At 44.4% G+C, this 23,747-nt stretch overlaps 2 protein-coding genes across 2 annotated transcripts in view; one reads left to right on the forward strand and one right to left on the reverse strand.

Annotated features, from left to right (window-relative positions):
* Nucleotides 1-18,566, forward strand: part of USP30 (ubiquitin specific peptidase 30) — a 31,993-nt gene extending 13,427 nt beyond the window's left edge. The window contains exons 4-13 of the mRNA XM_012650232.1: nucleotides 574-677; nucleotides 5,262-5,360; nucleotides 5,960-6,005; nucleotides 7,081-7,175; nucleotides 11,702-11,761; nucleotides 12,275-12,361; nucleotides 13,007-13,087; nucleotides 13,188-13,407; nucleotides 15,554-15,674; nucleotides 16,246-18,566. Of these exons, the coding sequence (XP_012505686.1) occupies nucleotides 574-677; nucleotides 5,262-5,360; nucleotides 5,960-6,005; nucleotides 7,081-7,175; nucleotides 11,702-11,761; nucleotides 12,275-12,361; nucleotides 13,007-13,087; nucleotides 13,188-13,407; nucleotides 15,554-15,674; nucleotides 16,246-16,510 (1,178 nt within the window). The 3' untranslated portion in view covers nucleotides 16,511-18,566. The remainder of the gene's footprint in view (nucleotides 1-573; nucleotides 678-5,261; nucleotides 5,361-5,959; nucleotides 6,006-7,080; nucleotides 7,176-11,701; nucleotides 11,762-12,274; nucleotides 12,362-13,006; nucleotides 13,088-13,187; nucleotides 13,408-15,553; nucleotides 15,675-16,245) is intronic.
* A 176-nt stretch (nucleotides 18,567-18,742) lies between these two features.
* Nucleotides 18,743-22,789, reverse strand: ALKBH2 (alkB, alkylation repair homolog 2 (E. coli)). Its single transcript, XM_012650219.1, has 4 exons — nucleotides 22,740-22,789; nucleotides 21,737-22,160; nucleotides 20,084-20,282; nucleotides 18,743-19,067 (listed from the first exon to the last, which is right to left on the reverse strand). Exons 2-4 carry the CDS (start codon nucleotides 22,101-22,103, stop codon nucleotides 18,761-18,763), a joined length of 873 nt encoding a protein of 290 aa, XP_012505673.1. The 5' UTR covers nucleotides 22,104-22,160; nucleotides 22,740-22,789; the 3' UTR covers nucleotides 18,743-18,760.
* Between the last annotated feature and the right edge of the window lie 958 nt (nucleotides 22,790-23,747).

The raw sequence follows: 23,747 nt of genomic DNA on the forward strand, positions 1-23,747 counted from the left end.
GCCTGGGCAACAGAGTGGGACCTTGTTTCTAAAAAAATAATAATAATTATAAAGAAAAGTAAACCACTCAGCAGACCCTTTCAGGCGGCCACATATAGCTTGATGCTTTGCCATGATAATCAGAAACTCAGATGCAAACGAATACAAGCAAAGTCCTCATAGCCATGGGAAAGAGCCCTGCGGAGAGGAGCTTAGCACAGAGTGTGGGCTTGGACTACTTGCTTACGGGCCCTCCCAACCCTAAGAGTTGAGAGTTAAATCATTTCACTCAATAAGAACTTTGCAGCAATAAATTTATATTGATGATGGTAATTTGAAGATCCAGAAATCAGTTACTTCATTTAAATACTGCAGCCTCATGAAACATTACGTTCACTCAACAAAGGTGAAGTACCTAATAGCATACTAAGCATTGGGTGAGGCTACAAAGAAGAATGATAAAAGATCTAATTCCAAGGTGAATGTTGCAGTCCTTAAATTTTTAATTAGCTTTGATGTGTTATACTGTGCAGGTTTTCTGGTTAGTTGTTATACTTGTGAATTTCATAATTGTCTTATCTTTTTTGATTCCAGCTTTGTCCTGCCAAGAAGTTACTGATGATGAGGTCTTGGATGCAAGCTGCTTGTTGGATGTCTTACGAATGTACAGATGGCAGATCTCTTCGTTTGAAGAACAGGTGAGCACGACATTCAAACAGGTTTAGCTTGGAGAATCCCTCCCCTTGGTGACTTGGGGCCTGACCTTGCAGCTGCCTGGCCTGAGTGTACATTTCTGTGACATTTTAGACAACCTTAGTATTCTGGGACCAGAGCACCCACCACCTTACCTTGTTCCTGCTCTCGTGTTCAGAGGGGAAACACAGCTCTTTTTCACCTGGTGAGTAGAAGGTTAGCAGGATGGGGCATAAACACCCAGTCACCAAAGAGCAAAAATCTTTTTAGTTCTTGAGTAACTTTGTACTCCCGTGGATGACAGGGACACCTGGGTTCTTTAGAATGAGGCAAGTAGCTTCACGTTAGAGGCTCAGAGGTTCAGGGGAGACCCTTTTTTGGACCATACCCTCATTTTTAAAAAAAAAATCAGTTTTCAAAGTTTGGCTTAAAGTGACCCCAAACCTCAGCAGTTGTCATATGCAACCCAAGGCCTTATTCAGCCACGTCCACCTCCCTTTTCCACAACGATAGCTTTGCTGCCCACTTTGGAACTTGGCCATCTCCTTCTCTCCAGACTGCTATTACCAATAGCAAGTCTGAGGCCGAGGCCAAGAGAGTGAAGGTCTAGGGATGAAAAAATGTAGCTTCCGGTGGCGTCCTGGTACGTCCTCCCCAGCCATGTGCCAAGATGGCTTGTCCAGCTTTGTGTAAGCATCTTCTGCGGCCACTGTCCAGAGAAATGGGAAGTGGCTTTTTGGACCTCCCAAAACTATGGGGCTGAAGTGAGAGGCATTTAAAAACTTTGAAAAGGGGGGTAGAAAGCCTTTCTAGCTCCTGTTATTTTTAAAGATTTTTCTCATTTCTGCTTTAATCTGAAGCCATGTATTATTTTTTAAACATGATGTTGGTGATATCTATACTTTCTTTTTCTTTTCTTTTTCTTTTTTTAAAGAGATGGTCTCTTTTTTTAAAGAGATGGGTCACTCTGTCACCCAGGCCGAAGTGCAGTGGCACATTCATAGCTCACTGCATCCTCCAACTCCTGGGCTCAAGCGATCCTCCTGCTTTAGCCTCCAAAGTAGCTGGGACTGCAGGCATGTGCCACCACGCCCAGCTTATACTTTCTTAAAATGCATCTTGGTTAATCCAGTTGTACGATGAAATGTTTTTCTATTTAGAAAATGCTTTTTAAATCCTCCTCTGGTAACTGGAATTATTTAGGTACATTTTATATTTCTCTAAACTGAGAGAATGACTCTGAGTTTTAGTCTCCAAGGATGTTAGATAATTATTCCAAGTCCCGTCCCTCCATCAACGACGCACCTAAGGCCAAGTCATTCCTTGGAAGTATTTCTAATGTCTTCAGCCCACAGCAGTCACTGGGCCACATCGTGCTACAGTATGCAGGAAGAAGAGATGAGCATGCGTGTCCCTTGATCTCTTCCCCTTTGAAGGCATCCGGAGCATCCAGCATGGGGCCTTGCCCACATCTTCATTGTTAGTGATTATCTAGTCAATCAGTACCAGACTTGCACTAGTAACCCATTTTCTGTGCCTAAAGCTAGAGCTGTTGGGGGTGCATTAAGCTAAGTGCTTGCTTTACATGAATTATCTGATTTAACCCTCACAATAACCCTATAAGGAGTTGCTGTTATTATACCCATTTTATAGATAGAACCACTGAAGCTCAGGGAAGTGAAGCAATTTGCCCAAAGTCACACAGCTATTGAAGGCGCAGAGCCAGGATTTGAGCCCGTCGGGTGCTAAAGGGCACACTCTCGGGCCCCACCCTCTTGTGCGGTACTATCCCTTTCCTCGAAGCCATGTAGTTATGTGGCCCCCTGACGGGATAGGTTATGGATCCGACTCTGTCCTGTCTGGAGATCAGGGTGGGCCCAGATGCCTTGTCTGTGAAGGCTCCCTGAGCCTCCAGGGAAGAGCTGTTTCTCCTCCAGGTGCCTGAGGCTCGTTGCTGCCACAGGGCTGTAGCTCTGCTCCTATTGTGGCCTAACAGCTGGGCTGCCACACCTACCCCTGCATTGTGAGCCCCTCCTATCTTCAAATCTCCAGCACTCTCTTGCTAACTGCAGTGCACAGCCCTGGAGGGGGTTCCCTTATGTGTGCAACAAATATTTACTGAACGCCTGCCTGGGGCAGGGCCTGGGGCAGGGCCTGGGGCAGGGCCTGGGGCAGGGCCTGTTGAGGGTGGTGGGGCTGTAGCAGAACCGGGATGTGAAGGGTTTCCTGCTCTCCTGGGGCTGGAATTCTGGTGGGGAGTGGCATGGGAGAGACAGTAAACAGGTAATGTCAAGATGTGCTAACAAGAAAATAAACAGGATGATGTAACAAGGAAGCCTGGGGGGGGGCTGTGGAGGAGGGGAAAGTGGCAGGGGGAGGAGACTGCTCTGGATAGAGAGGCTCTTCTGGGGAGGCGAGGTCTCAGCTGAGACGTGAAGTATAGAAAGCAGCGAACACCCAGGTGCAGAGTGTTCCAGACGGAGGAAGAAGCCGGGGCAGGATCCTGGGGCCAGTTGTATGGCTGTGGCATGTGGAGAATGGCAGGGAGGCCAGGGCGGGGAGGGCAGTGGCGGAGCTTGGCAGGGAGCAGATTGTGCAGGGCCTGGGAGGTCCGGGGCGGGAGTCGGGCTTTTATTGTGTGTGCAGCAGGAGGCACTGGAGGGCTTTAAACAGGAGCCTGGTTTGATCTGACTTTTGTCTGAAAAGAAAGGCTGTAAGGCAAGAACTGAGAAGAAAAGTGGGAGGCGGCTGCAGTTGTCCGGGCCTGAGATGGCACAGCTGTGACAGGTTGAGGCAGGGGAACTGGAGAGACCTCAGGGATTTGTGGGGGCCTGCAGGACTGTTGCAGAATTGGCTGGGGGCAGGCTGGACTCAAGGGGTTTGGATAGTCGATCACGGAGTACCTCCCTGAGGAGGAGCGCTGTCAGCACAGACCTGAGGAATGAGAAGGAGGCAGCCGGGCCGAGGTCTGAGCACGGCCTGAGATGGGAATAAGCTTGGTGTGTTCGAGGAATGCAAAAGAGGCCAGGGGCCGGGGCAGTGCAAATGAGGGAGAAGGTTCTAGGGGGAACCTTGGGCCCTCAGACAGGGGCTTTGTAGGTCAGGTAAGAAGGGTGGGTTTACTCTGGCAGTGAAAGCCTTTGGAAGGCTGAAAACAGAAGAGCAAAGTCATCTGCCTTTAAAAGGCCACTTTGGGCCAGGCGCGGTGGCTCACGCCTGTAATCCTAGCACTCTGGGAGTCCGAGGTGGGTGGATCGCTCAAGGTCAGGAGTTCGAGACCAGCCTGAGCAAGAGCGAGACCCCGTCTCTACTAAAAAATAGTAAGAAATGATCTGGACAACTAAAAATATATATATATATATATATATATATATATATATATATATATATATATATGGAAAAAATTGGCCGGGCATGGTGGCACATGCCTGTAGTCCCAGCTACTCGGGAGGCTGAGGCAGGAGGATTGCTTGAGCTCAGGAGTTTGAGGTTGCTGTGAGCTAGGCTGACGCCACGGCACTCACTCTAGCCTGGGCAACAAAGCGAGACTCTGTCTCAAAAAAAAAAAATAAAAAGCCACTTTGGTGACTGTGTGGAGGGGAGACCAAGAGTGCAAGTGGAGGGCCCAGGGGAAGAGGGACCCTGTCCTCCAGGAAGAGGGAGGGGTGACTTTGGCTTTCAGGAAAGAGCTGTTTGAGCTGATCCTTAAAGTGTAGTCCTCTGCCTTTGGATCCAGCAGCCCCACTTCTGGTACAGCCCAAAAGATTGGAAAGCAGAGACTCAAACAGATATTTGTACTCTCATGTACATAGCAGTATTATTTGTAGTAGCCAAAAGGTAGAAGCAGTCCAAGTGTCCATCGATGAATGAATAGGTAAACAAAATTTTTATACAGTGACATATTATTCACCCGTAAAACAGAAGGAAATTCTGCAATATGCTACAACACGGATGAAACTTCAGGACATCATTCTAACTGAAATAAGCCAGTCACAAAAGGACAAATACTGTGTGACTCCACTCATCTGGGGTACCTAGAGTAGTCAAATTCACAGAGATAGAAAGTAGAACAGTGGCTGCTGGGAGTAGCGGGGAGTGGGGAGTTCATGGGGATGGGGTTTCAGCTGGGGAAGATGATAAAAGTTCTGAAGGTGGATGGCGGCGATGGTTGCCCAACAGCGTGAATGTACCTATGGCACAGAACTAGACATGTAAAAATGGTTAAGATGGTAAAGTTTGTGCTATGTGCATTTTACCACAATTTAAAAAAAAAAAAGTCGTCCTTTGGAGTCAGGTGGAGTGGAGGTCATGGACCATCTCAATATGGCTACAGCAGGCTCAGGGACCACTGGCAGAAAGGCAGCCACCCTGCTTTCTCTCTCCTCTCTCGCCTTGGGCCTCTCAGTTGAGGGTCTTTATGTGTGACAGTGTCTAGAGTCTAGGACAGAACTGTTTCCATTTCATGAGCTGGCCTTGAGAATGTAGACGGCACATTCTGCCCACATTAGCTGCTGGCCTACACAGGGAGTGGTTCTGATACTGCCCTTGCCTCAGCGGGCCTCTCTGAAGAATGCTTTAACCTTTGACAGGACGCTCACGAATTATTCCATGTCATTACCTCGTCGCTGGAAGATGAGCGAGACCGCCAGCCACGGGTCACACATTTGTTTGATGTGCATTCCCTGGAGGTAAACTATTAACATTTTCCATATATTCAGTGCAGGTCGTGCACATTTAATAAGTGTAGGAACTGTGAGTGTAATCTTCGTAAAGCCTTAAACTCAAAAGTAAGACTCGATAAAAGTCAGCAGTGGGAATGAAGCCAGGGGCAGGTCTTAAACTATTACATACTCTGCAGTTGGTGACTTCAGGTAGGGATGTCAAGGCTCTTTAAAATTATTCATTGCAGCAATTTGTGTTGGCTTTGAGAAGAAAGACTGTATTATTTTTTCCTACTTGATAGAGGGGAACGAGGGGCCATAGAAATGCTAAATGAGTCCTCGTTTCCCTGTAACAGTATAAATATTTGGGAAGCTGATAGAAGTTAACCAGTAAAGGGGGAAATAGTCTAGAGAGGAAATATGTTTCCATTGCATTCCATGAAGGAATGTGCACAGTAAACAACCGGAGAGGATAATTAAGGCTGCTTTTAGAAACATGGGCTTTGTTAAATGTTGATTTTTAGTGGCGCACTCAGCACAGAAACTTGTAAGATTTAGGGGTGGGGTGAGGGTGATAAAAGGGGCTGTAATAGAATTTTTCAGTCTGTTTCTTCTTTTCCCTACAGCAGCAGTCAGAAATAACTCCCAAACAAATAACCTGCCGCACAAGAGGTAGTTGTTTTCTATTGAAATGTAACACTTAAGATGTGTGCTTTTTAGATATGACGATGATGTGCTTGTTTTAAAAAGATTTTTTTTTTTTCTGGTGCTATCTAAGCCAGCTTGAACCGTGATATATTTGCAAAGGAACTTGTGTTTGGAAACAGCTTCAAATGATTTTCTTGGTGTTCCCTCTCATCCCAGCCCTGCTCAGTTTCTTCTGAAGGGACTTATTTGTGCTTCAAACAGGGCTTTCTTTTTACCTTCTTGAATTGATCCTGGGAAGAACTTAATAAACTGAATCTGTTGTGTCCTCAGCATTTCCACTTTGGCCAACTTTTGCCCCAAATTATCACAGTCCTCCTTAAGAGGAAATCATTGTTTTCTTAAATAAAAAAAGAAAATTATCACATCGCTTCCTTTGTGCATTAGTAGTAATAGGAACAAATATTTTCGAGCCCATACTGTGTACCAGCCATTGCAATATCTCATTTAAGCCTCGTAACTCTATGAAGCGGATGATACTAGGGATAATGGGATAATAATTATCTGCATTGCCAGCAAACTGAGGCTTACGGAGATGAAATGACTTCCCAGGCTACGGAGCTAACGAGAAGCAGAGCCCAGGCCGAGCCCAGGGCTGCTGACTCCAGAGCCTGTATTTCTCACTAGTGTTTGTTCCACTAACCCTCCCCCTAGCCAAAGAAAATCCCAGTTCTTCAGAACTTGCTTATTATTATTTCAGTTTATCTCGCTTTATGGAATGTTCACTTTTGCCATCTTTCTGTTGATATCTCAAACATTTTAAGCATATATTTGTAAAAAGATGTTACTAATCACAAATTCCTTTTAAAAATGTGGTTGTACCCATTACACAGAAACCCCATATAAAGATCTATATAAATTCTCCTTGAAGAAATGGGATGTCTTTTGGATGGAGGTCAATGAGGGAAACTATTTCAGTGTGGTTTTCAAGCACATGTTTTCCCGAAAGGGAGTTTCTACCATACACTAAAAAAGAAGGTGAATTTTGAGGTTGGTGCCAAAGGGCTACAAGTGACATATCAAAAGATGTTTTGCATTCCAGGGTCACCTCACCCCACGTCCAATCACTGGAAGTCTCAACATCCTTTCCATGGAAGACTCACTAGTAATATGGTCTGCAAACACTGTGAACACCAGGTAAATACAATACCAATACTTGATACTTCCCGGCTAGGTTTTCTTTTAGGGTAGGGTTCATGAGAGGACCCAGGGAGTGTGGGCTGACATCGGTCAATGGCATTTGTGATTGCCTGGGCTCTGCACACTTAGTGGACTGACCGCCTCCCTTTGGTCAGTGCTGACATGTCATTTGATCCTCAGATGTCATCGTCTGCACCCAGCCCAGCAGACCTATTATGGACCGGCAGGATGTCAAGTCCCAAGGCTGGGTCTATGCTCACAATAGACACAACAGATTCTAGGACCGGGTTGTTTTTTTTTTTTTTCTTTTGCTTTTGCAGTTTTAAAATAATTTTTTATTACGGAAAATTTCCAACATTATACAAAAATAGAGAATTGTACAACTTTCACCTCAATTTTAGAACATTTTCATTACCTCCTCCTGCCCCCAAACCCATACGTGTTAGCAATCTCTCCCTTTCCTCTCCATCCCCCCATCACTTGGCAACCACTAAGCTACCGTTTGTCACTATGGCTTTGCCTGTTCTGGACACTTCATAGAAATGGGATCATACCATATGTGGCCTTTTGTGTCTGGCTTCTTTCACTTAGCATGATATTTTCAAGGTTCTTCCATGTTGTAGCGTATATCAGTACTTCATTCCTGTTTATTACCAAATAATATAGCATTGCATGGATATACCACATTTTGTTTATCCACTCATCAGTTGATGGGCATTTGGATTGTTTCCACTTCTTGGCTGTTAAGAATAATGTTGCTGTGAATATTTATGTACAAGTTTTTATGTGGACATATGTTTTCATTTCAGTTGAGTATATATCTAGGAGTAGAATTGCTAGCTCTTTATGGCAACTCTATGTTTAACCTTTTGAGGAAGTGCCAGACTGTTTACCAAAGTGGCCATACCATTTTACATTCCCACCAGCACTATATGAGGGGTTCCAATTTCTCCACAGCCTCCCCAACACTTACAATATCTGACTTTTTGATTCTAGCCATCCTAGTGGGTGCGAAGTGCTAGCTCACTGTGGTTTTTTTCTCCCCAGCTTTATTGAGGTATAATTGACAAATAAAAATTGAATATATTTAAGCTGTACAAAGTTGATGATTTGATATACATGGTGGTTGCCAGGGGCTGGCGGGGTAGGGATGGGGAGATGTTGAATATATCCGTTGTAAAATGATTACCACAATCAAGCTCAAGCTAATGAACACATCCATCACCTTTTTTGTGTATGTGATGAGAACACTTAAGATCTACTCTTTTAGTAGATCTTCATTCATATTTCAAGTATCCAATACAGTATTATTAATTATAGTCACCATGCTGTGCATTAAATCCCCAGAACTTACTCATCTTGTAACTAAAGATTTGCACCTTTGACCAACATCTCACCATTCCCCACCCCCTATCCCCCGGCCACCACCATTCTACTCTCTGCTTTTGTGAGTTTGACTTTTCTGGAATGAGATCATATGGTATTTGTTTTTCTCTGCCTGGCTTATTTCACTTAGCATTTGATGTCCTCTAGGTTCATCCATGTTGTCACAAATGGAAGGATTTCTTTTTTTTTTTAGAGCTGAATAATATTTCATTGTGTGTATATACTACATTTCTTTATCCATTCATCTGTCTGTGGACATTTAGCTTCCATATCTCGGCAACTGTGAATAATGCTGCAATGAACATTATGGTGCAGATGCCTCTTTGAGGTCCTGATTTCAATTCCTCTGCACATAGACCCAGAAGTGGAATTGCTAGATCATGTGTTAGTTCTGTTTTTAACTTTTCGAGGAACGTCTGTACTGTTTTCCATAATGGCTGCACCAGTTTACATCCCACCAACAGTGTAGAAGAGTTGCCTTTTCTCCACACCCTTGCCAACACTTGTTACCTGGTCTTTTTGATAATAGTCATCCAACAGATGCAAGGTAGTAGCTCATTGTCGTTTTGATTTGCATTGCCCTGATGAGTAGTGAGGTTGAGTACCTTTTCATACACCTGTCGGCCATTTGCATGCCTTTTTTGGATAAATGTCTCTTGTGGTCCTTTGCACATTTTTTTAATTGTGTTACTTGGTTTTTTGCTGTTGACTTATATGAGTTCCTTATACATTTTGGGTATTAACCCTTTATCAGGTATATGTTTTGTAAATATTTTTTCATGTTCCATGGGTGGCTTTTCATTTTGTTGATTATTTCCTTTGCTGTGTCATTGTGATTTTGATTGGCATTTACCCTGATGACTAATGTGATGACTGTTTTTTTAAAATAAACTTCATACAGTATAATTTCTTGATATGTCTCATATATTTTTAATCTGTAAGTTGACTATTCATCTCTTTTATTTTTTCCTTGCATTTTATTTATGTTCTGATGCTATTGTAAATGGAATTAAAAAATTTTTATTTTCCAATTATTTGCCACTAGTATATAGAAATACAGTTGTTTATATATTGACCTTGTATCTTGAGATCTTGCAAAAATTCATTTATTCTAGTTTTGTTGTAGATTCCTTATAATTCTTTATGTATGTAAACAATCATGTTGCCTGTGAATGGAAATAGTTTTAGTTCTTTCTTTCCAATCTTTATGCTTATTTTTTTCTTTGCCTTATTATCCTAAGAGCTCTGGTACAAAGTTGAATAAGAGTGGTGATAGCAGACATCCTTGCCTTGTTCAGATCTTCTGAAACAAGTAGTTGGTGTTTCATAATTATTATATTAGCTCTGGGTTTTAGTATACTCCTTTATCATACTGAGAAAGTTCCCTTCTGCTCCCAGTTTGATGAGAGTTTTTATAATGAATAGTGATTGAACTTTGTCATGCTTTTTCTGCGTCTATTGGGATGATCATATTTCTTTTATTCTGTTAACATGGTAAATTACAGTGATTGATTTTTCTGAAGTTAAACTAGCCTTGCTTTTCTGGGATAAACCCCACTTGATTGTGATGTATTATTCTCTTTATATATTACTGGATTTGATTTGCTAATATTTCCTAAAGGATATTAGTGCCTGCATTTATGAAAAATATTGGTATTATAGTTTTTTTCTCCTGTCATGTTTTTGTCAGGTTTTGTTATAACGATTATGTTAGCCTCATAAAATAAGCTGGGGAGTGTTCCCTCCTCTGTTTCCTGAAAGATTTTGTTTAATATTGATATTATTTCTTTCTTAAATGTTTGCAATAATTTGTTTCTTTCTTTAGTTCTATTTTTGCTGAATTTTTTAAAACTTTGTTATTGGTGACAAGCACATGCTCAAACTCCAAACTGAAAATCTCTGCTCAGTTTTTTTAGCTTCCAGATGCTACTTTTTGCCAGGCCCCCTGGAGTCTTCCTGGTACATGTGTGGTTCAGTGGTTAATCTTGGAATTGGCCAGAGTTCATATGTGAATTTTGAGGCTAGTTCTCTCCGTGGCTCCCTTCTTTCTGTGATATCCCCTAGTGTCTACCAGTCCTGAACTTTGTCTTCTGACACTGCTGCTTTTTGCCACTCAGCACTGCCAAGACTGGGCAAAAAAGCACAAACATTCAAATCTCACCCATGGAATTCCAAGAGTCAACTTCTTTTTAATTTCTGCCTGCTTTTGGTAGCTTTCCAGTCATTCAAAAAGTTTTGTTTTGTTTTGTTTCGGTCCAGATTTTACAATCGTTATCTCAAGGAGGGTTTATCTAGCCAAGCTAGTCTGCCATCACCAAAAGCAGGAACTCTTACTCTATCATCTGCTTTTTTGCAATTAATTGTATAACATGAACATCTTTCAATATAACCATACATTCTTCTACATTATTTTTAATATAGTATTTTGTGGACATGCTATAATTTATTTAATCATTCCCTAGAAGTTTCAACTACAGTCATGTGCCACATAACAACATTCATTCGACAATGGATTGCATATACGGTGGTGGTCCCATAAATTATAATCCCATGTTCGTACTGTACCTTTCTATATTTAGTTATGTTTACATACACAAATACTAACCATTGTATTACAGTTGCCTGCAGTATTCAGTATAGTAACATGCTGTGTGTACATGTTCGTAGCCTAGGAGCAATAGACTATACCATCGAGGTTTGTATAACCTCCGTGCCATTCGCAGGACGACAGTATCACCTAAGACACATTTCTCAGAACCTATTCCCGTTGTTAAGATACGTATGACTGTATTCAGATTTTTGCTGTTATAAATAATGTTGATGAATATTTTTATAGTTATGTCCATGGTTGTTCTCTTAGGATAAAATCCCAAAATTTCTGGGTCAGGTATGTAATCTTACAGTTTTTCCAAGCTATCTTTTAGTATTATTGTACCTCTTGTGTTTACAAGGTTGTTTTTAATAGAACTTGCCTCTAAGAACATTACGTTTTATTATGTTAATGTTGGACATCTAAATAGGAAACTAAACTAAACTAAACTAAATAGGAAACTATCTCATAGTCATATATCTTCCCATCTTTAAAGTTTTGAATCTAACCTGAGTCCTTTCTGGATTTTCTGTAATTTTTTTTTTAGAGTCCTGTTCGATTTGATACTTTTGATAGCCTTTCACTAAGTATTCCAGCTGCCACATGGGTACGTACCGATCTGTGGTTTATTTTTGGTCTGTTTTGGAGATATTTCAACCTGAAAGGGCTTTGAGGCATTCTATATGGCTGAGGTACTATGTGTTATTCAGACACATGGTTAGCTGAACCCTGTCCTAACCTTGATGTATGCTACCGTGGCCTGATTATGCGGAAGGGGAAGGTGGATGGTTTTCCTCTTGCTGCAGAGATTTTGGCTTTTTGAACACACACACACACACACAAACACACACACGCGCGCATACCCCTCAAATTCAAAGATATCTAAAACAGCATGGAAGTCCATCATTTTCTGCAATGTTATGTCCTCATACTTTTGAATGTCAGTGATAGCAGTCTGGGGTGCTTTGAGCCCATTTGTTCAGGAAGCATCCAGTTGTGTCTGTGAAACTTCATTGCCCACCTACACCAGAACAAAGCTCAGGGATTCCGCTGCCGTCTGTCCGTAGTTTGAGTGTGGCTCTTCTTTGAATTGTAACGGTTTCTTCTTCTCGTGCTGTAGGGTCACCCACTGACCCTGGACCACTGCCTTCACCACTTCATCTCGTCAGAATCGGTGCGGGATGTCGTATGTGACAACTGTACAAAGGTACGCACGGAACCCCAAATGTCATCTCCCAGCTGGCCTCTGTGTGCCTGCAAAGCGCCTCTCACACCACTGGCCCTGAGCTCTTCTGACTGTAGCCGGTGGATCTTTTCAGCCACCACCATTTCCACCAAACTTCATTTGGAAATTGGCAGCCCGTGGACCAAATCTCTTTCCCAGTTGAGTTTTGTTTCCTCTACAGAATGTTTAAGAAAAATTTGAATGTCATGCTTTGAGATGGGACCTGCCCTCTCCAATTGGCTGTAGTCCCCTCCCGTCTCATTTGTCTCATCTCTTTTTACCTATGCTACCTGCCCGAACCCCTAAGTAATCGAATTTCACCCTCTGAATCAAGAGGAACTGTGTGTAACAGAATTTTCGAAGACAGAGAACAATACAGATTACATGCCAGTGTCAGAGTTTCAGTGTTGATTCCTCATTTTCTCTTCCCTCTACTGTTACTGCTATTTAATGACCGAGAGGGATCAGGGAAGAGAACCCACAAATAACCCAGCAGCTGAGTTCATTCCAGCAGGCAGCAGTTAAGTGCCAGCTAAATGCAGCTGTAACACCAACCTGATCTGCAGCTCTCCACACATGACCCATGTCAGGAGTTTCTGCAGAGAAATGTTGTTTCTTTTATTTCAGATTGAAGCAAAGGGAACCTTGAGTGGGGAAAAGGTGGAACACCAGAGGACCACTTTTGTTAAACAGTTAAAACTAGGGAAGGTGAGCCCACGCTACACACCTCGTTGGCTTTGCATTCGAGGACCACACATGTCCTGCTCCTGAAATGACGCGATCTTTCCGGGTTCTCTCCCACCCGCAGCTCCCTCAGTGTCTCTGCATCCACCTGCAGCGGCTGAGCTGGTCCAGCCACGGCACGCCCCTGAAGCGGCACGAGCACGTGCAGTTCAATGAATTCCTGATGATGGACATCTACAAGTACCACCTCCTGGGACATAAACCCAGTCAGCACAACCCTAAGCCGAACGAGAACCCAGGGCCTGCGTTGGAACTGCCGGATGGGCCAGCAGCCCCCAAACCAGGTGTGTGCCGACGCATCAGGAACGTTCCGCACAGAGAAAAGCAATTTGGCATCAACCACCTTCTGGGTCCCTTATGACATGAGTGCAAGGCTGGTACAATGGTTGCTTAAATTCTTGAGAACAGCAGGACTGGGGGTGGAAGAGGGAAGATTTCTTAAAAGGAGGTTAAAATTACATAGTAATGAGATGTAGAGTTTTTAAAACTTTATGACAGATGAAAAAGTATAAGGAGAAAAGCCTATGAGTGCAGTCTTGCTGTCTGATCTTTGACTAGTGATAATTGGTTTATTATCATTCTGGTGAATTTTTTGTCTTTTTTTTTTTTTAATCCCGATACAGTCATCTCATTTATACAGGAAATGAGGGAAGGACATGTCCTGGTGGAAGATCACTGAGCATCTTATTTAGGTTGCTATGACTTCTTTACTGAACTATTTATCTAATTTCATTACTGTCCTCATCTGAGGCTAATCATTGAATTGGCTCCCAGTTAAGACAGGCAGCTGTCCTTACCCCCAGTCTTATGAGAAAATTAAGGCTCCACACAGTTAAATGATTGGTCAAAGGCAGACAGCAAATGGGAGATGTAGTGTTGGGGCAGGTTTTTAAAGGTATCTTAAGGCCAGGTGCAGCGGCTCACACCTGTAATCCTAGCACTCTGGGAGGCTGAGGCAGGCAGATCATTTGAGTTCAGGAGTTCGAGACCAGCCTGAGCAAGAGTAAGACCACATCTTTACTAAAAAAAAAAGAAAGAAAATTAGAAATTAGCTAGACAGCTAAAAATATGTATAGAAAAAATTAGCCGGGTGTGGTGGCATATGCCTGTAGTCCCAGCTACCCGGGAGGCTGAGGATCGCTTGAGCCCAGGAGTTTGAGGTTGCTGTGAGCTAGGCTGACGCCACGGCACTCTAGCCCAGGCAACAGAGTGAGACTCTGTCTCAAAAAAAAAAAAAAAAAAATTAAAGGTATCTTAAGTGACACGTTGAGTTCCAGAGTTATAGTTGAGGAAAACCCACTCGCTTTAAGGGCTTACCACCTACTTGCTACCCCCAATTAAGTGAAGATTGTCTTCCTGCACCCCCATACATTCCTGACCTAGTGTCCCTTACCCCTTTCGTTCTTGCTGTGACCACAATCACATGGCCTGGCAAGACGTCATTTCAGGGAGACGGCGTTTGGCTCTTTCTCGCCAGGTCATCAGGTTAACATGGGGAAGAGCAGAGGTAGGGAGCCGGCTCGGTCCTTGACCCTTATTTTAAAACGAGGACCTCTCCCAGCTACTTGGGAGGCTGAAGCAGGAAGATCACTTGAGCCCAGGAGTTCAAGACCAGCCCGGACAACATAGCAAGACCCCATCTCATTAAAAAAAACAACAATAAACAAAGACCTCTTCACCCTAGCTTCCTCCTCTCCTGGACTGGGGTGCAGGTCCACTGTAGTTCAGACCATGCTGGCTGTGGTTAAAGATGCCAACAGTGAGCTACTTGCTACATAAAGGTCCCCAAATAGGACATTTGAGAGGAAAAGACATGTAAATATCACCTTAATTATTTTCTCTACACTCATAAACATTTATTAATTCTGTTACGTGTTGGTATTCTTAGAAGCTGACAGAATTAAAGAAGAAGAGAATGTTTAGATCAGTGGTTCTCAACACAGAGCAGTTTTGCCTCCCAGAGGACATTGGACAATGTCTGTTGACACTTTTGGTGCTGCTGGCATCTCGTGGGTAGAGGCCAGGGATGCCGCTAAACACCCTACAATGCATAGCACATCCCCCTACAACGAAGAAAATGATCCAACCCAAAATAATGCCAAGGTTAAGAACCCTTGGTTTAGGTCAAAAGCCAGGAAATCAGTGCTTAACTTTGATACGTATTGTTAGCAAACAGGGATGGGAATCTCAAAGATTCACAAAGTTGTCAAGGCTAGCGGTAGACCTGGAGCGAGATATGCTTTTCCTATTTGAGATTAGGACAGTTGGGACAAAAAGGTAGGAAAGATTCTGAATCAATATAATACAAAATGAAGTATTTTTTTGCTGTGTCACCTTACAGGCAGTTACTTTCCAAGGTGATCAAAGCCATGTTTCGTTTACCCAGAGCCACCGCTAATTTTCAGTAACTCTGACCTTTTTCTCCTGCAGTTCTGAATCAGCCAGGGGCCCCCAAAACACAAATTTTTATGAATGGCGCCTGCTCCCCATCATTATTGCCGTCCCTGCCAGCTCCGGTGCCCTTCCCGCTCCCAGTCGTTCCTGACTACAGGTGAAGCATGTTCTTCATTCGGCTGCGGCTTCTCTTTGTTTCTAAAATTAGCTTTTCACAGAGATGAATGAATGAAAATTTAGAGATTCATTTTTTCTTTAATTTTAAAGTAGAATTTCACTATTGCACATTCTCATTTATTTTGGTCCAAAATGGAACTCACTTTAAAAATAAAAATTATAAAAGCACATATAATTTACATATACATACATGTGTGTGTAAGTATATATATATAAAGGATAGAGAAGAAAATTTTCAATTTCTTGGGTTACCACCCAGAGAAAACCAATTAAATATTTCGAGTCACCCACTCTATAAAGTGTGCGTACACACATACATACAATATACATGTACATACATACTTGTGATACAAACATCTGTTTATGTACAATATATAGAACGGACATCTTGCCATGCCAGTAAATGTAGAATTGTATTATGACGTTGTATGGTATTGTGTGGATGTACCATTGTATCAATCCCTTGTCATTTAACATCTAGGATTCTGTTTCTGCCTGTAAAGCCTTCTCTGTTGTATTTGTAAACCACTGGCATTTGTTCTATCATTCAGCTCATCCACATACCTCTTCCGGCTGATGGCAGTTGTCGTCCACCACGGAGACATGCACTCCGGACACTTTGTCACTTACCGACGGTCCCCGCCTTCAGCCAAGAACCCTCTCTCAACCAGCAACCAGTGGCTGTGGGTCTCCGACGACGCTGTCCGCAAGGCCAGCTTGCAGGAGGTCCTGTCCTCCAGCGCGTACCTGCTGTTCTATGAGCGCGTGCTCTCCAGGATGCATCACCAGAGTCAGGAGTACAAGTCTGAAGAATGACCGTGCCCCAGCCCCTAAGCTAGAGCTGGTGGCACTGTCAAAACTGCCCAGGACAAAAGCAGAACTGTGCTGTGTGTGCGCAAGCAGCCCCAGTAGAGCCCTTCAGCTTTCCAGTGTGTTGTAAGAGCAAGCTCCACCCGGAGCCAGTGGCCCCCACGCATACCAAGTCAGGCTCCCCGAATAGCTCTGCTGGCGCGCACTGGGAGGGCGTCGTGGTGGGAAAGCATCATTATGTCTAGAGCGCCTTTTTATTCATCTGATCCAGGTAATTACAAGAAAGCAGATTCCGGAAGCCACCTTTTCCACATTGTGATATGTCAGGTGTTCTCCGAGGGGAGTTACCTTTGTCTAATCCTCTGACGTTTCAGCATAGATCTTTTATTTTTAATAAGCAGGCCCATAAAAACTGTTGACAAGAATTAGTGAAATTACTAAAGGCAACAATTTAGAAGAAAAAGTGCCTTTCACTTTTGATTGCTTTGGTAGCACATGCACTCTGAAACGGTCCTCCCAAGTTACTCAAAGGGTAGCAAAGGGACAGGTAAAAGACGCCTAAAGAACACCTCTGTCCCCTTTTTTGTATGCCTTTTCTAATCTTTGGATTCTTTCTATGTCGTAAAGGCTCATCTGCCAAATCTTTCCCCTGGGGAAATTCTTTCACTACTTTGTCAGTTGTAAGTAAATGCTTACTTGTTGCTATTATCTTTTGTATACTGGGCTAAAAGATGTAATGATAGACTATTATAAAACTCTATGAATAGCCAGAATTGAGCAGTATCCATGCCAGACCTCTGATTCCTCCGCTCTGTAGAAAACTGTTATACAAGGATCCACTGTGGACAGTTATTATCACCTATTTATTGCCCGTGCAGAGCTCTTAAGCTTTGCGAGTAGGAGCTTTGGGCTGTGCAAAAAGACAATCCCTGCCTTGAGTGGGAAGCTGGTTTAGGAAGGAAGGGCACTGACATCTTCTGGACCTCAATTTCCTCATTTGTAAAGGGAAAGGTTAGACTCGATGACCTCCAAAATCCAGCCCTTTGCACAAAAAGAAAGCAGCTTCTGACTTTAAAACTCATAGCTACAGCTGACATCTGCTATTGTCATTTTGTTATCGGTCCATATTCTAAATTTATTCATCATTTCCAGTAGCCTAAGAGAGAGTACATTGAGCATCTTCTTCCCTCGTGAACGTAACCCAGGGCCAAAGGAATTCTGATGTCACAGTAGTCACCTACGTTTTAGCTAGATTTTTAATTCTAAAAAAAAAGGATAGCAAATTCAAACTCAGTAAGATTTGGAATCAGATCTTTCCAAAAGGTCACCTGAGGTAAGGGTAAGAATTGCGCTTCCTGTGCTGGGGGTGAGCTGGTGGACGCTTCCTGACAATGCCTTGGCGTCAGCTCAAAGTGCAAGAAGCCCAGGTGACCGCCATTGCACAGGGCCCAGGGCGCATCCTGAGGACTCAGTAACTCTCGCTCCCAATAGAATATACTGTGAAGGTTCTCCAGGCCACGGGCATCAGTGGGAAAGGAGCAGCTTGAACCGTCTGATCCAGTCATCGCTGACCCGCTCAGACCTTGGCTTTGATGCTGAAATAAACACACCTGTTTTACCCAAGTCTGGTGGAAAATGCCCAATTGCACGACCTTAAAGTGCACTGCGAAGTTGTAGCTGTTCTGCCACTGCCTGCTCTTTGAAATCTGCCATTACAGAGACACATGAAAGGGCATAGGCCTTTGAACGTGTGGTGTAAGCAGATCTTTCTTTGGTCAGAGGCCAGGGTTTGAGCCAAGATGGTAAATGTGAAAAATATCTGTGCAAAGTCTCTTAACCTGACTTCTTAAAGCTGACTTCCTCATTTTGTAAATTATTAGGCATTAAGTAGCAGCCAAATAATCTGATTTCTAGTATTAAATTATTTACAAAGTAAGCTTCTTTTTGAGAAAACCTAAGTTAGACTAGTAGTTTATGCCATAATAACTGCTGATTTATGTATTTGCTAAAGGTACTTTTGTATCTGCTGTGTATTATAGCAATAAAAGAATCATTTTGTTAGGGAAAAAGTCAACTGGTATTCTTGCATAATTTACTGATTTGATACAAACATCCTCCTTCTGAATTCTGCATTGTTATGTAACAAGCCCTACGCTTTGGTTAAACCTTTTCTATGTTCCCTGCTGCTAAAGGAAATGCCAGCTCCCTCACAGAAAGGGAAAGACAAAACTGAAGTACTAACCATTAAAAACGTTTTTATTTCTTAGTAGGCAGAATTTTACGAAACGTCAAATTGACCCGCGGAGCCAGAATCCTCTTTCGGACGGGAAGACTGTGATACCAGTGCGTGTTGGTCGGGTGGTTCATCATCAGTAAACTTCCGTGGGCCAGCTGCAGCCTGACCACCTCCACCCTGCGGGAGGGCTTTCTCCCTCGAGAATCCTTATGCCGGAAGAAGAAGTCTCTGCAGGCACCAAAGGAGACAGAGGCAATGGGGCTCCCAGGGGTCAGTTCCCTTTCGTCATCGCGGTGCTCCCCAATGTGGTCACAGCCATCCTTGTACCTGCCGTGAGAGAACAAGCACAGCTCATAAAAACGACCCTGTCCCGAAACTCACCAATGCTGCAGACTCCTTGTTTTCTTACAGTGTGACACGGCTGTCCCTGCTGTGTATCTGCAAGGGCTCGGGGTCCTTAGCTGCTTCTATAGATGAGTCAACCCTGAAAGCATCTTCACTATTACCTAGTCCTGTTTGTTCATATCTTCAAGTTAGTTTAAAACTAACACCAAAAGCCAAAATCATGACTTTCCCTGGTTTGTATATGTAAACCATTATCACATAAAATGATTTCTCCCTACACGGAGAATAAAGTCCACAGTCCTTGTGCATCCTGGCCCTGCCCACCTGAGCTCATCTCATACCCTTTGGCCCTCTTGACTGCTTTCTGGCCACAGCTGCGGGATTTCTGCTCCACAAACACTCCAGGCTCCCTCTGCCCTTCCTCCAGATGTCTGTGGCTCACGCCCTCCCTTTTGTTATTATGCTCAAATGTCACTGCCTCAGAGATCCTCCTCTAACCACCCTATGCCCAGGGTTCTCAACCAGGGCGATTCTGCCCCCAGGGGACAGACGCTAGGGGTGGAGGTACTCCTGGCATCTAGTGGGTAGAGGCCAGGGATGTGCTCAGCATTCTAGAATGCAAAAGGCAGCCCCCACAACAAAGAAAGATCCGGCCCAAAACGTTAGTAATGCTGCCACTGAGAAACCCCGCCCCAAACCCCTTCCTCTCAACCATCCTCAGTCAAATCAGCCTGTTTAATTTTCTCTGGGGCAGCTATCACCGTCTGAAATTATCTTGCTCGGCTGTTTGTTCAGGACTTAATCACCTCTCACTTCCTGCTGCAGCACGAGCTCCAAGAAGACTGGCTTTGCCGGCGCTGTGCCACGATTACACCCCTTGCGCACCAAAGAATGATTTGTTGTGCAAAGGAACAAAATAGGGTGGGATTCTAAACCCTTCTTTTTGGAGGAGACAGAAGTTTTATAAAATTCAGTCCACTAAGCAGGTAGGGTGTCACCTGTTGACAAGCACGAAGTTGAAAGTCTGTCCAGTCACCCCAGAGACACGATCCCGGACACGCTCTAGAACTGGGATCCACGGCTTTGGAGACAGCGTAAGGCCTGAAAACGTGTAGGTCAGCCCGGCGTCGCCATACGTCGCCTGCTTCCTTGGCACGTCGTGCCACTTCCCGAACACCTGGACCCTGGCCAGCGCACCTGTGCAGATGAAACAAGGCAGTTCCATCCCTCGAGTCCCCAGAGACCCAGGCAGGTGAGTGCCCAACGCACACACGCCCTGGGTATTCAGGATTGACAGGGAAGCAACACAGGAGTAGCGTTTCCTTGTGTCATTCAATGTGATTTGATGCCCTGCCGAGGACCCCCTCCACAAAAATCATTGTGGCTTGCCCCCAGTTTTTTTTTCTTCAGATTTCATAAAAATGTTGACTGCCCCAAATTTTCAAGAACAGTGACTCTTGTGCTACACTTAGAGAAACACAGTCCTAGGCTATTTTTTAATTAAATATTGTAACTTAATTGCCTTAACTACAATAAGAGCAGATGAAGAGGACGATGAAGTTAGTTTACACACTAGGGTGGTTTTGCCAACTGTGAGGACTAAGGGCCTGCGGCTCCACAAAGGGTGGGGCTCACACAGCTCAGGCTGCAGGATGGGGGTCTCCTGTGGGTTTTTCTACACCTTCCGAAGTGCTTGACCAGATGCCTGTGTACTCATCACAGGGTAGAGCAGCAGTTCTCAAAGTGCGGTCCCCCAATCAGCAGCATCCGCATCACCTGGAAACTCCTTAGAAATAAAACTGCAGGGGTGGGGCCCAGCAATCAGTTCTGACAAGCGACAAGTCCTGAAGAGGACGTTGAGAACCACAGGTGTAGAGAAATTACCTGGTAGAGAAATAACCATCTCCCCTAGTGATTCTCAATGCTGGATGCACATTAGAATCACCTGGAAGCTTTTTAAAAACACTGATGCCCAACTCCTAGCTATTCTGATTCAATTGGTAGAACCCAGCATGTTTTTTTTTTTAGACAGTCTCACTCTTTTGCCCGAGCTAGAGTGAGTGCCGTGGCGTCAGCCTAGCTCACAGCAACCTCAAACTCCTCGGCTCAAGCGATCCTTCTGCCTCAGCCTCCCGAGTAGCTGGGACTACAGGTATGCGCCACCACGCCCAGCTAATTTTTTCTATACATTTTTAGTTGTCTGATTAATTTCTTTCTATTTTTAGTAGAGACAGGGTCTCACTCTTGCTCAGGCTGGTCTTGAACTCCTGACCTTGAACGATCCACCCGCCTTGGCCTCCCAGAGTGCTAGGATTACAGGCGTGAGCCACCGCGTCCGGCCCCAGCATGTTTTTTGTTTTTAACTTTCCCAGGTGGTGCCTGGTTCCAGTAGACAAGCAAGCCTGTATTTTTCAAGTTTGTATCCCAAGCACCTGAGAGGGTGCTTGGCCTAGAGGTGCCCCGAGAACGTTTGTTGAATCCATTAGCGAACCCATCAGTAAACAATGGCTCCTGAGTTCAGATTTCTCCAAACATAAGATCATTAGTTTTTATTTTTTCTTTTTCTTTTATTTCAGCATATTATGGGGAGATCATTAGTTTTATCAAACAAGCCTTCCAACACACACACACACACAGAGTGCTCTGCTTACCTGTAAAATATTCCACTTCTTTCTCCAACTCTCGAAGAATCTCGTCCGCCTCGGCTTTGCCGAACAGGATGGTGTAACTGCAGTCCAGGCCCTCCGCCCGAATGTGCCGCCAGCTGGGGCCTTCCAGGTGGACTCCACTCCCTGGGGTCTCTCTCCTGGGCCTCTTCCTCGCGCTTTCGTCATCTCCTCCCAACAGGGCTGGCACCTCTCCGGTCTGCTCTTGCTCCTCCCCCTTTCCCAAGAGGCCCCTTTGAGCCCCCTTCACCAGGAATCTGTCCATCCTGTCTCCCCACAGGAAAGAAATGGACGTCACTGGCAAGGCAAGGAGATCTCCCAGGTTTTGTCCCCAGTGCAAAAATCTGTTCATCAAAGTGGTTCCACAGCAACATTCCTAAGTTGCCATTTTAAAAATTAAATCCACGTCCTAGGAAGGAAGCAGAGGACAGTAAAGCTGGAGGGAGCCCTGGGGACAATGTGGTCCAGGGTCGCCCACACCTGGCTGTGTATCAGAATCAGGTGGCTAGCTTGCAAAAACCCAGATGCCTGCGCTCCACGCCCAAATTTCTGAATTTTGAAAGAACTCTCCCCTGGGAATTCACATGCCACAACCAAATTTGGAAACTACAAACCAAGCCCTCATTTTACAAATGGGGAAACTGACGCCCAGAGAGGGGAATGGGCTTGCCCAAGAAGCCCAGGAAAGTCACCCAGAAAAGCAGGCTATCTCCTGCCCACCCCGTTAATGGGGAGGGATAACTGGCCGCCCCGCCCGCCCCCCACCAGTATTAAAACGGGTACAGTGTACTCAAATGGATATGATTCAGCCCCTAAATGCAAACCAGTTAAACAAGGCCAAACACACTCAATTCTGGCAATAAGAATTGTAGCACGTGCGTCGGTTGGGGGTGGCGAGGGCTCTCTTCAATATCTCAGACTGCAGCGGCGCAGCTGTGAGACCTGCAAACACCCTAGAAGGGCCCTGGGAGGCGGGAAAAACACTCACCCACAGCTCTGCTTCCGCGTCGACTTCCGCTGCGCGCTGGGACGTGCAGGCGCGCTTGCAAAACAAGCAGCCCGGCGGTCTTCTGGCGCCACCTGCTGGCTCCCTCGGTGCGTTGCAAGCATTGCATGTTCCAGTTTAACATTTATTTGTTCTGCGACTGTCAAGGATCATCTGTGGTTTGAGAACTATTGTTTGGTGTCACTTCTCACTGTGGGTTATCTTGGTGTCCAGACAGCGAGCTGAGGAACCACATATTGTCGCTGGTGGTAACACGAGTTCTGCAGTCAGACCCCGTGGCTTCTGTTTCTGTCTCCTCCACTGTAGCTGTGTGGGCTCTCACGGGTCACTTAACCTCTCTGGGCTTGAATTGCCTCATCCGGAAAGTGGTGACTACAACACCTATGTCATGAGAGTGCCGTGAAGATTAAATGACAGGACGTGCGAGAAGTGCTACTGTGCTCCAAATAAATGTGAGTTTCGATTGTTGCTCCTAAGTGTTATTTACTTTCTATCTCCCCCCATTGGAATGAAGCGCCTACAAGATTGGGGGCTTTGTTTTGAAGGCTCTTAGCGTATAGTAATGCACATTTTGACAAATGTACAATATTGTATGACCACTACCACCATCAAGATCTAGAACAGTTCCACCACCCACAAAACTCCTGCCTATTAGTTAACTCTCCCCCTCACCCAGCCTTGGCAACCTATAGCCTTGCCTTTTCCAGAATTTCATATAAGTAGAATTAGGCACTAGATAGCCTTTGTGTCTGACTTCTTTCACTTAAGCACACTGCTTTTAAGATACATATTTTTTGTATCAGAGGTTTGGTCCTTTTTACGGTTGGGTAGGATTCCATCCTACGGATCCACGCGGTAGCCAGTACCACATGCCAGTGGGGCTGTTGGATTGTTTCCAGTTTTAAGTGCAATTGTGGGTAAAATCGCTATAAACATTGACGTACAAGCTTTTGTGTGAATACAGGTTCTCGTTTCACTTGGATAAATGCC

The sequence above is a fragment of the Propithecus coquereli genome, unplaced genomic scaffold (assembly GCF_000956105.1).
Source record: "Propithecus coquereli isolate 6110/MARCELLA unplaced genomic scaffold, Pcoq_1.0 Scaffold314, whole genome shotgun sequence".
Classification (NCBI taxonomy): Eukaryota; Metazoa; Chordata; class Mammalia; order Primates; family Indriidae; genus Propithecus; species Propithecus coquereli.

What these genes read in the sequence shown, in the direction of transcription:
- ALKBH2 (XM_012650219.1), bottom strand. Translation starts at nt 22,103, where the DNA reads ATGAACAGATTTTTGCACTGGGGACAAAACCTGGGAGATCTCCTTGCC. An exon ending in AGAAGTGGAATATTTTACAG is followed by an intron (nt 20,283 to 21,736) that starts GTAAGCAGAGCA and finishes TCATCTGCACAG; the next exon opens with GTGCGCTGGCCAGGGTCCAG. An exon ending in AACTTCGTGCTTGTCAACAG is followed by an intron (nt 19,068 to 20,083) that starts GTGACACCCTAC and finishes CTCTCACGGCAG; the next exon opens with GTACAAGGATGGCTGTGACC.